At 45.0% G+C, this 13076-nt stretch overlaps 2 protein-coding genes across 2 annotated transcripts; one reads left to right on the forward strand and one right to left on the reverse strand.

Annotated features, from left to right (window-relative positions):
* Positions 1–309: 309 nt before the first annotated feature.
* Positions 310–8162, forward strand: LOC132456159 (probable global transcription activator SNF2L2). The gene is made up of 6 exons (XM_060050408.1): positions 310–734; positions 2047–2282; positions 2778–2883; positions 5368–5469; positions 6429–6576; positions 7253–8162. Exons 1-6 carry the CDS (start codon positions 639–641, stop codon positions 7384–7386), a joined length of 822 nt encoding a protein of 273 aa, XP_059906391.1. The 5' UTR covers positions 310–638; the 3' UTR covers positions 7387–8162.
* A 72-nt stretch (positions 8163–8234) lies between these two features.
* On the reverse strand, positions 8235–12630 carry LOC132456158 (neuropeptide FF receptor 2-like). The gene is made up of 4 exons (XM_060050407.1): positions 12093–12630; positions 11579–11908; positions 10999–11098; positions 8235–10687 (listed from the first exon to the last, which is right to left on the reverse strand). Exons 1-4 carry the CDS (start codon positions 12127–12129, stop codon positions 9739–9741), a joined length of 1416 nt encoding a protein of 471 aa, XP_059906390.1. The 5' UTR covers positions 12130–12630; the 3' UTR covers positions 8235–9738.
* Positions 12631–13076: the final 446 nt, after the last annotated feature.

A 13076-nucleotide genomic window follows, 5' to 3' on the forward strand; every position in this document is an offset into this window, starting at 1 on the left:
TGCTTCACAATAAATCAATCCAATGACTAGGTTGAAAAACATCGAATGCATTGACAGGGCTACTAAATAATGTATGGTAATGTTCTCATAAATATGTTTTTGAATCAAATGGTTGAGCACAGGGGAAACAAAATCCTAGTTTTTATTAATAGTGGCCGGTCGTTCTGGGGGGTATGAGCTTGAGCTCAAGTATCAGCACGGATAACTTCCTTCCTACAGATATACATTCAGGAATTATAATGCCGGGGAAAAACGTCGCATTATGCATACACATTTGAATAATATTTCAATGCTATTTATTAACCTTTAGTATAAAATGATGCACGCGACACTCTGTGAGGTGCTGGAGACCAGCGCGCGCCGTCAAATGGCGCGAGATGGAGCAGAACAGCCCCGCCGAAAACATTCCCGGCGGGAACAATGTCGCTGACAACTTTAACAAGCGGAGTGGAAAAAAAACCCTGTCCGCAGCCGATATTAAAAACATGCAGAGGAAGACCAACTCGCGGCCGCCGCGCACAGTCACACTCTCGGGCGGACGAGCGTGACATGTCCATGTTCCCCCAGCCCGTGTGTATGAAGAACAACGCGCTGTTCCTCGCCCCCCTCGTGGGCTCTGCTGTGTGAGTGATCAGCTGATGAAGAGACTAGCGGCTCGTCGCTATGCTGGTTTGCTAATTCTCTCCCCCCCAGCTGCAGCCGATCCAGATAGCCCGCCCGCACAGTGCAGTCAGGTAAATATCTCCTCCTGTTTCTTTCATTCTCCGTCTGTCTCCTTCTCCTTCTTGTCCTCGGTCGGCCTGGCTACATCGTATGGTGGAACTGCGGAAGAGACAGATAAATGCGCGCGCGTGTGTGTGTGTGTGTGTGTGTGTGTGTGTGTGTGTGTGTGTGTGTGTGTGTGTGTGTGTGTGTGTGCGTGTGTGCGTGTGTGTGTGTGTGTGTGCATGTTTGTGTGTGCGCGCGTGTGTGTGTGCGCGCAGAAAAGAGAGCGAGTGTCCCTGTAAGTTTTTTTTCTTTTATCCGTAGTCAGTGTTCGCTGGTGTGTACGCGGACACCGGGAGAGAGGGTGTGTGTGTGGGGGTCGCACGGACGAGGGGGGATCTCGCCCGATGAGTCAGGGATGAGACATGGAGCTTGTGAGGAGCAGCACAGACATGATGAGACATCTCTTACACATGTAGTAGTAGTAGGAGCTGGCTGTTGCCTCTAGAACTGCTGCGGTACTTTCGGACGGCAGCGGCAGCAGCAGCAGCAGCACTGCTTTTAAAACCTATTTCTGAGATGACGTTTGCTAAGCGTTTGTTGAGTGTCTTTGTCCTGCTACACATCTCCTGTCCTCAGAATGAAAGTGATGTGTTAGACAGGAGCGTTCAGCAGGAGCGTGTGTGTGTGTATGTGTGTGTGTGTACACGCAGCTTAGAGATTACCCTATTTTTTTTTAGGGGGGGGGGGGTTGGTTGGTTTGTTGTGCATCCATTTTCAAAATATATGATGATTTTAACGCTGAATGATTATGTGGTGGTCTGGGTACTTTCCGCATGCGTACGCTTGTCTGAACTACAGTACTGTATGAAGAAATGGTCCACAAGCAGTGCTTTATCACTGTATTTCAATGTCCCTGGTTTCGCTGTATAATGTAATTGTGTGAGCTGAGCATGTGTATCGTTGACTCCTACATCAATATTCCATTCACATTATCCCAGTAGCTTTTTTGTGTATCGCCTTTCGCATCACACAGAGAGAAAGAGCTGCTTTTTGTGCATAATCATCATAATCATTGCATATGAATGCATGCGTCGTGCATCATATGCTGCCGCGTGCACACTTATCGTCTCCTTGTCTTTGTGTGAACCACCGCGGTTCAAGCCCGATTTGGCGAGCGCACGAAAAGGAAATTCAAACACCATACGACGAAGGGTGCATGCTTTATTCTGCTCACACAGCGGCACAACGCAATGACGGCGCCGTCCCCCTTCCACAACTTAACAAACGAGTTTGAGGCGCGTGTGAGATTGCCCTTGCCTTGCCTCCCCTCGCCTGCAGCCTGAGCTCGGAGAGAGCAGTCCAACACCAGACATGGAGGAGGTCAATAATAACGTGAAGAGGCGCAAAGGGGACCGTCCCCACGCAGACAAGAAGCCCCCGACCGGACCGGAAGCCGGGGAGCAGGTGAAGAGGAAGAGGGGACGGCCCCCCGCGGAGAAGCTGCCTCCGAACCCCCCCGGCCTCACTCGACAGCTCAACACGCTGGTGGACATGGTCATCAACTACAAAGACGGGTGAGGGACGCCGCCCCCGGGGGTCGGTCGTGTGTGGCTGGCCGATCCTGGTTCTGTGATGGAGCTGCACTGGTTCGACTTTAGATTATCACATGCACAAGACTAGCACTGTGTACTTTCTGTGTCGTGGCTTTCGTCTGGTTTGGCTAGCTTTATTTCCGTGAAGTTCAATTCAATTAAATGTTATTTGTTTAGCCCTTAATCACCGGTAGTCTCAAAGGGCTTGAAGGGCCATATATTTATGATACCCCCCCCCCCCCCCCCCCCCCCCCCCCCCTAGACCCTAGTCCCCCAGAGGGCAAGAGAAAACTCCCTTAATCTGAAAGGAAGAGCTCTTGAGGAGGAACGCAGAGTGGGGGATCCCTCCTTCCAGGGATGATCAGGAGTGCAAAGGGTGCCATAATTGACATCCATACATAAATGTACATACACATGAAGTGAAGGAAAATGAAAGGTGTCAGGCATGTCTAACGTGTGTTACCGGTGTGTTCGTAGGCTTGGTCGTCAGATCAGCAGAGGGTTTGCTCAGCTGCCCTCTAAGAAGGAAGTCCCGGAGTACTATGAGCTGATCCGGAAGCCGGTGGACTTCCGAAGGATCAAGGTAGGACTGGACAGGTTATAGAGTCATACATAGAGTAGCTTATTTATAAGGACAGAGTGGCATGCATGTGCAAGGACATTTAAATGGTATCCTAAAGCCATATGGGATTTGCAGTCAATTCTGTATTTGAATTATTTCAAAGGTCATGGGTAACCTTTCTGGGAAGCACGACTGATGACTTCTGAGGCAGTGATTTACGTCTGGGAGCACAAATTATGATTTAGCAATCACAGACAAATATTAGTTGTTAACAACGTTTTTTAATTTATTTTCATTTCACGCACATTATCCCACAAACTAAACCAATCTAAATATATTCACGATTATCTTAGCAAAGATTACAACTCAATCTGCTTGGGGGAAAACATCTAGTATTGACCTTCTGAACTATTTCCACAATGGTTGATGGCAAAGATTGTGCCAGATTAATTTAATCAGGTTACCCTCTCAGGGCTCAGTCTTCGTGATGAGACAGACAGAGCCGGCTGGAAACTGCATCATTCTGTCGCTGTGATGATCGTGTATCAACATGAGGCTGATAATGCACAAGTTACCTGTGGGGTGATAATGCTTTAAAATACATGCATCGATCCTGTACATGGACAGAGTGATAATGTTACAAGGTACATTTGTTGTGATGTTTGTTGTGTTGGTATTATCACTACGGATGTATGTGGACTGACCCATTATCACAGCAAATATATTTAGATAATTTCGTTGTGCACTCAAATGTACGTTGATGCAGACTCCATGTATTTGGATAAATAATGACTGCAAATATATGCAGTGCATTCTTACAACAAATTAACTTGGACATACTATCACAACAAATAACTGTGATACATGGTCACCACAAATGTGTGTTGTGCTGCATTCTTCTTCTTCTTACGCCTACCGCCCCAACTTTGGGCATAGGCCACGAACAAGTGCTCTCCAGTCAGGGCCTATCATTTCCTGGGCCAATTTATCCAACTGTCCCCATGTATGGCCAGACCTCTTCACATCTGCATCCAGGTCACGGCGCCAGCTGTTTCTTGGCCTGCCTCTCTTCCTTTCCCCTTGTGTATTCCAAAAGAGGGCGTGTCTTGCAGTGCTGGATGCCGGCTTGCGAAGGGTATGGTCAACCCATCTCCAGCGTCTTCGGAGGATCTCTTCCTCAACAGGCTGCTGTCCTGTTTGCTGCCACAGCTCCAGGTTACTGATGGTGTTCGGCGTGCGTACTCTTAGGATTCGTCTGAGACAGCTGCTGATTAAAGACTGGATTTTCTTCATGGGGGTGACCGTTGTTCCCCAGGTTTCTGCACCGTACAGAACAGAACAGGCTTTACCATGGAGTTAAAGATCCTGATCTTGGTGTTTCTAGGCAGCTCAGAGGATCCCCAAACTTTCTTCAGCTGGTGGAAAGCTGCCCTTGCCTTTCCGCTCCGAACCTTCACATCAGCCTCTGTCCCTCCCAGCTTGCTGACTACACTGCCAAGATAGGTGAAGCTTTCCACTTCCTCTAGTGCTTCTCCCTCTAGCCTGATGGGGGTTGTGTTGTTAATGTTTACTTTGAGGATCTTGCTCTTCCCTTTGTGTATAGTATGGCCAAGGTATGCTGAATAAGTTGCGATGATAGTGGTCTTCTCCTGCATTTGTTGCTGGGTGTGGGAAAGAAGTGCCAGGTCATCAGCAAAGTCGAGGTAATCCAATCGTGTCCAAGTTGCCATTGGATGCCATTCCTCTTCTGGGCAGTTGAAGTCTTCATTATCCAATCTATCGCCAATAGGCAAAGGAAGGGTGACAATAGGCATCCTTGCCTCACCCCTGTTCGCACTTGGAAGGCATCGGTAAGCTGCTGGCCATGAACCACTCTTCAGGTCATTCCTTTATATGAGTTCCTGATGATGTTAGTAATCTTTGCTGGTACACCATAATGTCGTGCTAGTGTTGTGCTGCATGTGTCAACATAAATCTGTTGTGATAGCAGTCAACATACATTACTGTTTGTAATGGGCAGGAAAAGAGTCCTTTGTCTACAACATACAGTACAATCAGCTTTCTGCAGGATTCCTTTGGATTCAAACGATACACATGCTTCACTATCTTGAACATCATATTTAACCGTGGAAAGTGTTCCTCCAGGCAGCAGGACATTTTTGACTCCCTGCTGCCACACGGTGACTTATTTCTGCAATAGAATGGAAAAGCAGAGTCCTTTTATTTCTCTTCAATTTTGTGATAGAACAAAATAAGGGCCCAACCACACTAGTCTCTTCTGTGCTTTATTATTCCCTCTGCAGTTCTTTGGGAACAAGTCAATTCTATTTGGGTCATTTTTATTGCCTTTTATATATACATGCTGTACGGTAACATAAAAGGGTATGTTCTCATGTGACCATATATTGTATACTTGCCAAATTAATGCGTTCAAAAGGTGGTGAATGTCATGATTTGAAAGCAATGCCTTTTGTAAGACAATAATATGATGATGTTGCTTCATAGGAACGAGTGCGTAATCACAAGTACCGCAGCGTAGGGGACCTGGAAACGGATATCTTCCTCTTGTGTCACAACGCTCAAACCTTCAACCTGGAGGGATCTCAGGTGAACCTCTAGAAACCTGTCCTTAACTTACCTGAGCATACTTCACCGAAAGGGTTCAAAATCAAACACTGTGAGGAGTCAAAATAATGCATATTGGGTCAAGAGTTCTAAGAACGAGGTGTTATCCCCATGGTGACGACCAACGCTCTCTTTATGATCGTTTTTTTTTATTCAGTACAGTCCTTGTGTATGAACATTATATCATGTTGAAGACCAAATAATACACCTGTATTATCTTTAACCACCTCATCCCAAAATACCCCGGTACCGGGTTAAGCCCCCCCTAAGGGATTTAAACACAGAAGAAAGAAGTCATGTGACACAAGTAATGTTCTCAACATTTAGTTTATCATAACCATTTTTAGTTAATTGACAGACAATACCAACCTCAAACTAAATACGAGCGTGCAACAACAAGAGATATGTTGTATGTATTTCATGCACATGCACATCAATGCATCAGCAATATTTGATACGCCATTTGATCTACACAAACTATATATTATATGAAAGCTGGGACACCACTGATTCCAAAAAACGATTGAGTATAAACTATACTTTTTCTAGTTACAACCAAAGATATCTTACCTTTGTTGTTCTTGTCATCAAAGTTGTGTTTGATCGCATAAAACCAGCAAAAACAGGTAATCTAGTCTCTGGGCTCCATTTTGCTACTAAAGTTGCAGTTGTGGAGATACTACTTTTCAGAAAAAACTCCCCTTTAACCTCCCATTGAATAGAATAACATTAATTGTCTTGTTTTTAATGATGCAGTATCTACCCTGACATCATAAAGAAACTGATTGGCGTGTGTGTGTGTGTGTGTGTGTGTGTGTGTGTGTGTGTGTGTGTGTGTGTGTGTGTGTGTGTGTGTGTGTGTGTGTGTGTGTGTGTGTGTGTGTGTGTGTGTGTGTGTGTATTTTTTCTTGTGTCGCTTAATCATACTGTTCTCACAACAGACCTATGAGGATTCGATCGTCATCAGGTCTGTGTTTGAGAGTGCCAGACAGAGAATAGTGACGGACGAAGAGGAGAAGGAGACGCCCGTCACCGGTAGCCACGGCGATAACAGCGGCCGGATGGAAGGTTTCTTCCTTCCGTCAACATGTAAGTCACCAATACTGAAAGGGTCACCAAACACCACAGAACAGGATGGGCCGCTCCCACCTCAACCTGAAACAATTAAAAAAATGCACACAATGTAAATTGAACAGAAAATAAATGTTTGAATTACAAAATAGCTGACGCCTGAACTATGACACCCAGTACTGCTCAGATGGAGCTGACCAATTGGCTCTTCTCACTGGGCTTATGTACCAGCTACCACCTGCCCAAGCTATTAACAAAATGACATCCAGAAAACCGATTAACTTATAAACTCAAAGTGACCTCAGACAAACCAAAAAAGGCAGGGCAGATGGATTCACTAAATTGATTACAAAACAAAACACAAACAGATATAACATGTAACACCAAAATAAACCTCATTACTTCATATGCCACCGGTTTTCCGTTGATAAAACCTAATTTCATGCTTCTGTCGTGAAACTGTTCAAACGTTGGATGCAGGATAGCATCGTGGCTAGGGTATCAAGGCTCCTGATTGATAGTTTCTGGGTACAATACCCAATATCCTCTTTGTCCTATAAGCATCTCTGGGCCTGGTAACCCATACCTGCTCCATAACGAACTGTCACTGAATTCACTGTGAGTCGCTTCTGGCTTAATAGCTTCTTCAAAAGGACTTAACCATTTAATGACTATCCTTTGTTTCTCCTCAAAGTCAAAGCGCCATCGATTCCCCTGAAGACAGAGAGTAAGGAGGAAACAGGAAGTAGAAGCACAGTGAAGAGGCTCCACCGTGGGCACCGGGACGACCAAGAGGCCAACCCCACAAACCACGAGAGTGGGACTTGAGGAGCCGTCCCTTTTCTACCTATATATACTGTATCTAGCTACCTATAAGCATATATTCTCACTTTGCTAAAGCCGTTTACTCCTCTGTTCGTTGGTTTCTATTTCAGATCCGACTTCAACAAATGTGTTCAGTTATAGCAAAAGGGTAATACTACCTACGCAAGGACAAAAAATATTCACTACAATGTATTCAAGCTGGAAAAGAAACATGGTGTTATTTGACTTAATTTGCATTATTGTTGATGACCATTCATTGCTTTGGTGAAAATATTTGTCTGATACATTTTCAGACTTTTTCAGGCATTATGATTTCACACCTCCAAAGCTCTTTGTAAAACTATGGCCCTTTTTACATGATTGAGAACATTATTGATGGTTGAGGTTATTGACGGCATTGAGGTCATCATTGGTGACCAAAGAAGACCTTGAAAAGCTTTTCCAACGAAGATTGACTGGAATGCTTGAAAACTTTTCTCTCCGATACCTGATGTGAGTCGTTAATAATACAAAGAATTTGCTACAATAACATGTTTTTTGTGTTTTTGTCCTAAGAGAAAACGTTATAATACTTGATGCAGACAACCTCAGACATAAGAAACATGTGAATGAATAATTATTTGTGCTAAGCCCTCCTTTTTTGTTTGTTATTTAACTACCAGAAATGACTCACTTAAGACTATGTAACTTTAAATCAGTTCATGTTCAATGTGATTGTTACTGACAATTCTGTTCTCCATAAAAACTTTGAACACTAGTGTTTAACGATTGTGTAATCATCTGACTGATGTGTGGTTTGTGAGTACTTATTTATAATAAAATCTAAATTAATTTGTGCTGATAACTTTTGTTTTTCTTATGTTGCTGATGGTACTGACAAACCAGTTGATCAATTAAAAATTAGACAATTAAAATATTATTTTGGATAAATTACCTAGTAGTAGTAGTGTTACTACAAGGGAATTGTCATATTTATTACATATTCATGATTCAAATGACAACAAAAGCGACAAGGGTAAAACAATTCCCAAAGAACGCAGAACAGAAATCTACAGCAAATACAGATATTCCGTGGGCGTTAACAAATCCTGCTCTCAGGTTAAAACAGCTAAAACACCTGGGAACCAAAATGGCTCTTGGACCTTAAAGGTTAACAATGTCTTAACTGATCCAATTTGGAGTCAAATGTCACGTAGGCCTAATCCTTATGGCAGTGAGGGAGCAGGAGGAATTGTTTAGCTAATGGTGTTTGAAGGGCTCCGTGGGGTATTTTCCTAATGTGGACAGATGGTTCATTTGCTCCTAATGCTCCTAAGTTAAAGAGTCAATAGATTTAAAATTCTAAATTCTTTCTTGTTCTAAAATAGAACAATCTGTTCTATTATTTTATTATTTACAGGAGCTTGCTCTGACGAACTCTGATGATCTTAACTTAAATAAGCAAGTCTAAAATCATTTCACTATAAAAGACAGTTACAATACTGAAATACTCATCATAAGCCTCATCATAAGCCTTGCGACCTGGTCTCAACATTGAGTGAACTAGGGCACTCAATATATATCTTCACTAGCTTAGTCTATTCCCCTTGCCCTGGTACATCACAGGAGTACACCCATCAATTGTGTTATGAGTGACACCTGTGTTGGTCCTACTGTGATGCCTCTGTGACAAAGCTCTGTTAGTCTTTATGGGCATAAACAATGACATATGCTGATAATGAGGTGTGACATAACCACCTACCTATATATATATATATATATATATATATATATATATATATATATATATATATATATATGACACAAATTACACCACAAATATTTATCATCGACCAACCACGTGTGTAAGGCTGATTACAGTGTTAAAGTGATACCTTTCTGTCAATCAGTGTGGCAAACACAAATTGTACAATCAACCGATCAGCATGCAGCTAAAGTGTTTACAGAAACAGCAAAAGTGTTTTAGTGTTTACAAAGTTTTGTAAACACTTCATAATAGTAACTTTCTACCCAAATCACAATAAGGTGACAGCCAAGATTTGTGAATGTTCAAACGAATGAGTGAACCAACTAGCAGATAGGCAAGTTTGCAATTCGTCTTCAAATGTTTCTCTCTTCGTATGCCCTCTACTCTACCATTGCAAACAAAATGAAAAAGTTTGAGGGGTTGAAATTTCATGACGTGTAGACCATTGCATGATGTGTAGATCTGCAAGATACTAATAGCCTCAATTAATATGTTGGGTGCAAGATTGTTGTTCACTTGACGTAAAGCCGAACCAATAGCGAGTCACACAAAGATCTTAAGGTTTGGCTAGCAGTGTAAATTGATACGTATAAACTTCCAAAACACACCTAAACCTGAGACACCTCAACTGGGCCTTCAGTGACCAGTTCAAGTTCATCCTGCCCCTCACTGCTCACAGACACACACCTCTCCTCCTGACCCCAGCCTGGTCCCTCCGCTGCTCCTCCGCCCGGCGGCCTGGACACTAGCCCCCTAGCGCCAGGGGCCGGCGGCTGGTTCCCCTGGGGCCCGGCGGCGGCGCGGCCCAGGAGCCTCAGGGAGAGGGTCCTCTGGCGTTCAAGGACCGCCGAGCACAGCTGGAACTTAAAGGCGGCCCGGAAGCCGCGCCGGAAGTTGTCGTTGAAGAAGCCGTAGACGACGGGGTTGACGCTGCTGTTGAAGAAGGCCAGCCAGTGGGACAGCGGGTACGCGTAGATGTTGAGCACGCGGTGCTGGCGCGCGCTGAGGCTGGCGTAGTCGCTGAGCAGCATCAGGGTCCACAGGGGCAGCCAGGACACCACGAAGAGCAGCGCCACCGCCAGAAGCATCTTCACCGCACGCTTCTTCTTCCTGGAGACGCTCTGCCGTCTGTCCGCGGGGGCGGTCGGCCTCCCTTCGCCGCCAACCCCCCCGTCGTCCCGGGTCCCTCCGCTGCCACTGCCCCTGCCGTCGGGGGGAACGGTGGTCTTGAAGAGGGTGAGGCCGATGCGGGCGTACATGATGACGATGAGCGCGAGCGGGGCGAGGAAGATGCTGGCGAACAGCACGGTGGTGTAGACCTTGCGCATCTGTTGGGTGGGCCAGTTCTCCCGGCACCAGTAGAAGGGACGGGAGGCGGCGGCGGCGTTGGCGTCGAGGGGTCCCGTTCGGATGCGGACGCTGTGCTCCTTGGTGACCTGCAGCATGAGGCCGGAGGGACACATGATGGAGACGGCCAGGACCCAGATCACCACCAGGATCATCTTGGAGAGGCCGACGGTGATCTTCTGCTTGAAGGGGTACACGATGCAACGAAACCTGACGGCCAGCGGGAATAACAAGAATAAAAAACAATAGAGCACATTTTAATTAAATTAAAAAATTTGGTCCATTCCCTTGGGGATGCTAGCCAATCCCTGGGGGAGATTTGAATTGGAGACTTCTGACTGGTGGATCACACCGTCTGATTAGTTCTCCAGAAGTGCCATGATAATGTGGAAACGACAAACCTCACGCAGTGTTTTCTTGAGGTATTCTGAGTGCGACACGCCAAACAAACACATTGCAGGTGGGTCATGAAGCATAACACAACTATGGAACACAACGAATACAACGCAAACACATCTCACCGGTCCACAGCTATGGCCACTAGAGTGAAGACTGAGGCGGAGACAGAAATCCCCTGGACCATCCCACTGAGCTTACACACAACGCTGCCAAACGGCCAACCTGCGAGACACAAAGAATCAACAGAATCCACCCTTTGACTTATACATTTAAAATACATATTTAAGTCGTTTTCAGCTCCAGCAAAGCATGATGTTACAAGAAATATGCATAAATTAGGTTTTGGGTAAGAAGACATTTTTAATTGAACACCTTGTGCACCAAGGTTGCCTTTTGGTATAAAAGGATGTTTACAGGAATAATAACCAGGAACATTTCTGGAAACATGCATTGTGTATATCATTTGATTCACATTTAGAAGGCCTATTTCTATTTATCCGAAATTCTGCATTGCTTCAGCAAAGCGAATATATGTGAGTATTACATTTGCCATCAATAGTAAAAAAATGAATTCAAGAATATTCTCATACTCATCTAGGCTATAACATGTTTCATGTCCTACGGGGTCTTATCGATTGAAGTGATTTGATTGATTAAAGTTTGCCATAACACACACGGTTCCCCAATGCCTGCCCCTCTGACCTGTGATTATGTTGTCGATGAGGGTGGTGGGCATGCAGAAGATGCCCACCAGCATGTCGCTGATGGCCAGGTTGAGTATGAAGATGTTGGTGACCGTGCGCATGTTCCTACTGCGCAGCACGATGAAGCCCACGATGCCGTTGCCCACCATGCACAGCAGGAAGATGAGCAGGTAGGACACGGCGAACACGGCGGCGATGGAGGGCTTGTGCAGGTAGAATTCCACGTAGGTGATGTTGACAGGGCCCTGCTGCGGGGCCCGGCTTTCCGGGACGCGGAGCGGGGGGTCGGAGCTGTTTGGACCCGTGCTGTCAGTCATCATGACGGCTTCTTCTCAGGAAGGGAGAGGGAGAAGAATAGAGAGGTAGAGGAAAGAGAGGACGAAGACAAAAAAAGAAAAAGATTCTTCAATTAAAATACAGTCGCTGCATATATCAATTATTCTAATCAAAAGATTATTTTTAAAATGAACAAAAACTTGACTTTGACTTCCAGGGTACAGTCCAGTTCTTACCTGGAGACAGAGGCATGAGGCTATAGAGATGTTTCATGTTTGCCTTTCGGATCCCAACTCTTTCCAGACCCCAAAAGAAAATAATCAACCGAACCAGGACCCAGCTGCTGAGCACGGTGACAGGTCCCCGCTCAGTGGACAGGAACTCCGGCCTGGAGAACAGTAGTATCTTAACCAGGCCGGCTAATCCTACTCTCCGTCCATCTGGGAATGCCACGAGGTGCTTAATGCTCCTGCGTTTTGGGGATCATCGATAAGTGCAATTCAGACAGTCCACCTTCCCAGGAACAGTGATGGATAAAATGATTGGAGTGTACTTATCACCATATACTTATTTTATAATACATCCATTTGATAATATTCTATCAAAAGGGTTATTGCTCAAATGTTACCCCAAAACGAAGTTTATAGGTCGGTCAATAAGTGGTATGATCGAGGCGTTCTGGTGCTCTCTGCTGGCTGTTACAGCTCTCTCCTGCTCCTCGGAGGCCTCAACATGTGCGTTGTTCTTTTATATTTGACGGGAGAGCATGAGAATAATCACGTTCACGTTAAAGCTAGGGTGGGCGATTTTGGAGAAAACAGCCGTTGAGATTCCGTCGCGTGCTCTCTGGCCCGTCCCTGCCACGCTACCTGCTGTAGCTCCTCCCACCGAACGTCAGTTATGCGCGTTCATGTGAATTCAGTTACATTGATAGGAAGACGAAACACCATGTCCGATTCCGAGGTAATTAAACATTAGTGCTGATTGCTACATAAGTACATATATAGCATCAACATCTTACTCACAGACATACCATGTATGTTATCTTAAAATCATTGCCATTGCGCTGGTAGGCCTAAGAAAGGTAGCTGTATCAGCCAAGCAAGATAGCAAACTAATTGCAACTGTAGTTCGTTAGCATAAGAACAAAAGCAAAAAAAACAAAAAAACAAAACAAAACCTCCTTCTCCATGATAACAGAATTCTTCTAGGTCTCCCTC

This window comes from Gadus macrocephalus, chromosome 4, assembly GCF_031168955.1.
Source record: "Gadus macrocephalus chromosome 4, ASM3116895v1".
NCBI lineage: Eukaryota > Metazoa > Chordata > Actinopteri > Gadiformes > Gadidae > Gadus > Gadus macrocephalus.

Coding starts and splice junctions, on each gene's coding strand:
- LOC132456159 (XM_060050408.1), top strand. CDS start 639: ATGAAGAGACTAGCGGCTCGTCGCTATGCTGGTTTGCTAATTCTCTCC. Junction 735..2,046: donor CGCCCGCACAGTGCAGTCAG/GTAAATATCTCC, acceptor CCTCGCCTGCAG/CCTGAGCTCGGAGAGAGCAG. Junction 2,283..2,777: donor GTCATCAACTACAAAGACGG/GTGAGGGACGCC, acceptor GTGTGTTCGTAG/GCTTGGTCGTCAGATCAGCA.
- LOC132456158 (XM_060050407.1), bottom strand. CDS start 12,129: ATGAAACATCTCTATAGCCTCATGCCTCTGTCTCCAG. Junction 11,909..12,092: donor CCTCATGCCTCTGTCTCCAG/GTAAGAACTGGA, acceptor CTTCCTGAGAAG/AAGCCGTCATGATGACTGAC. Junction 10,688..10,998: donor GTGGCCATAGCTGTGGACCG/GTGAGATGTGTT, acceptor GCTGGCCGTCAG/GTTTCGTTGCATCGTGTACC.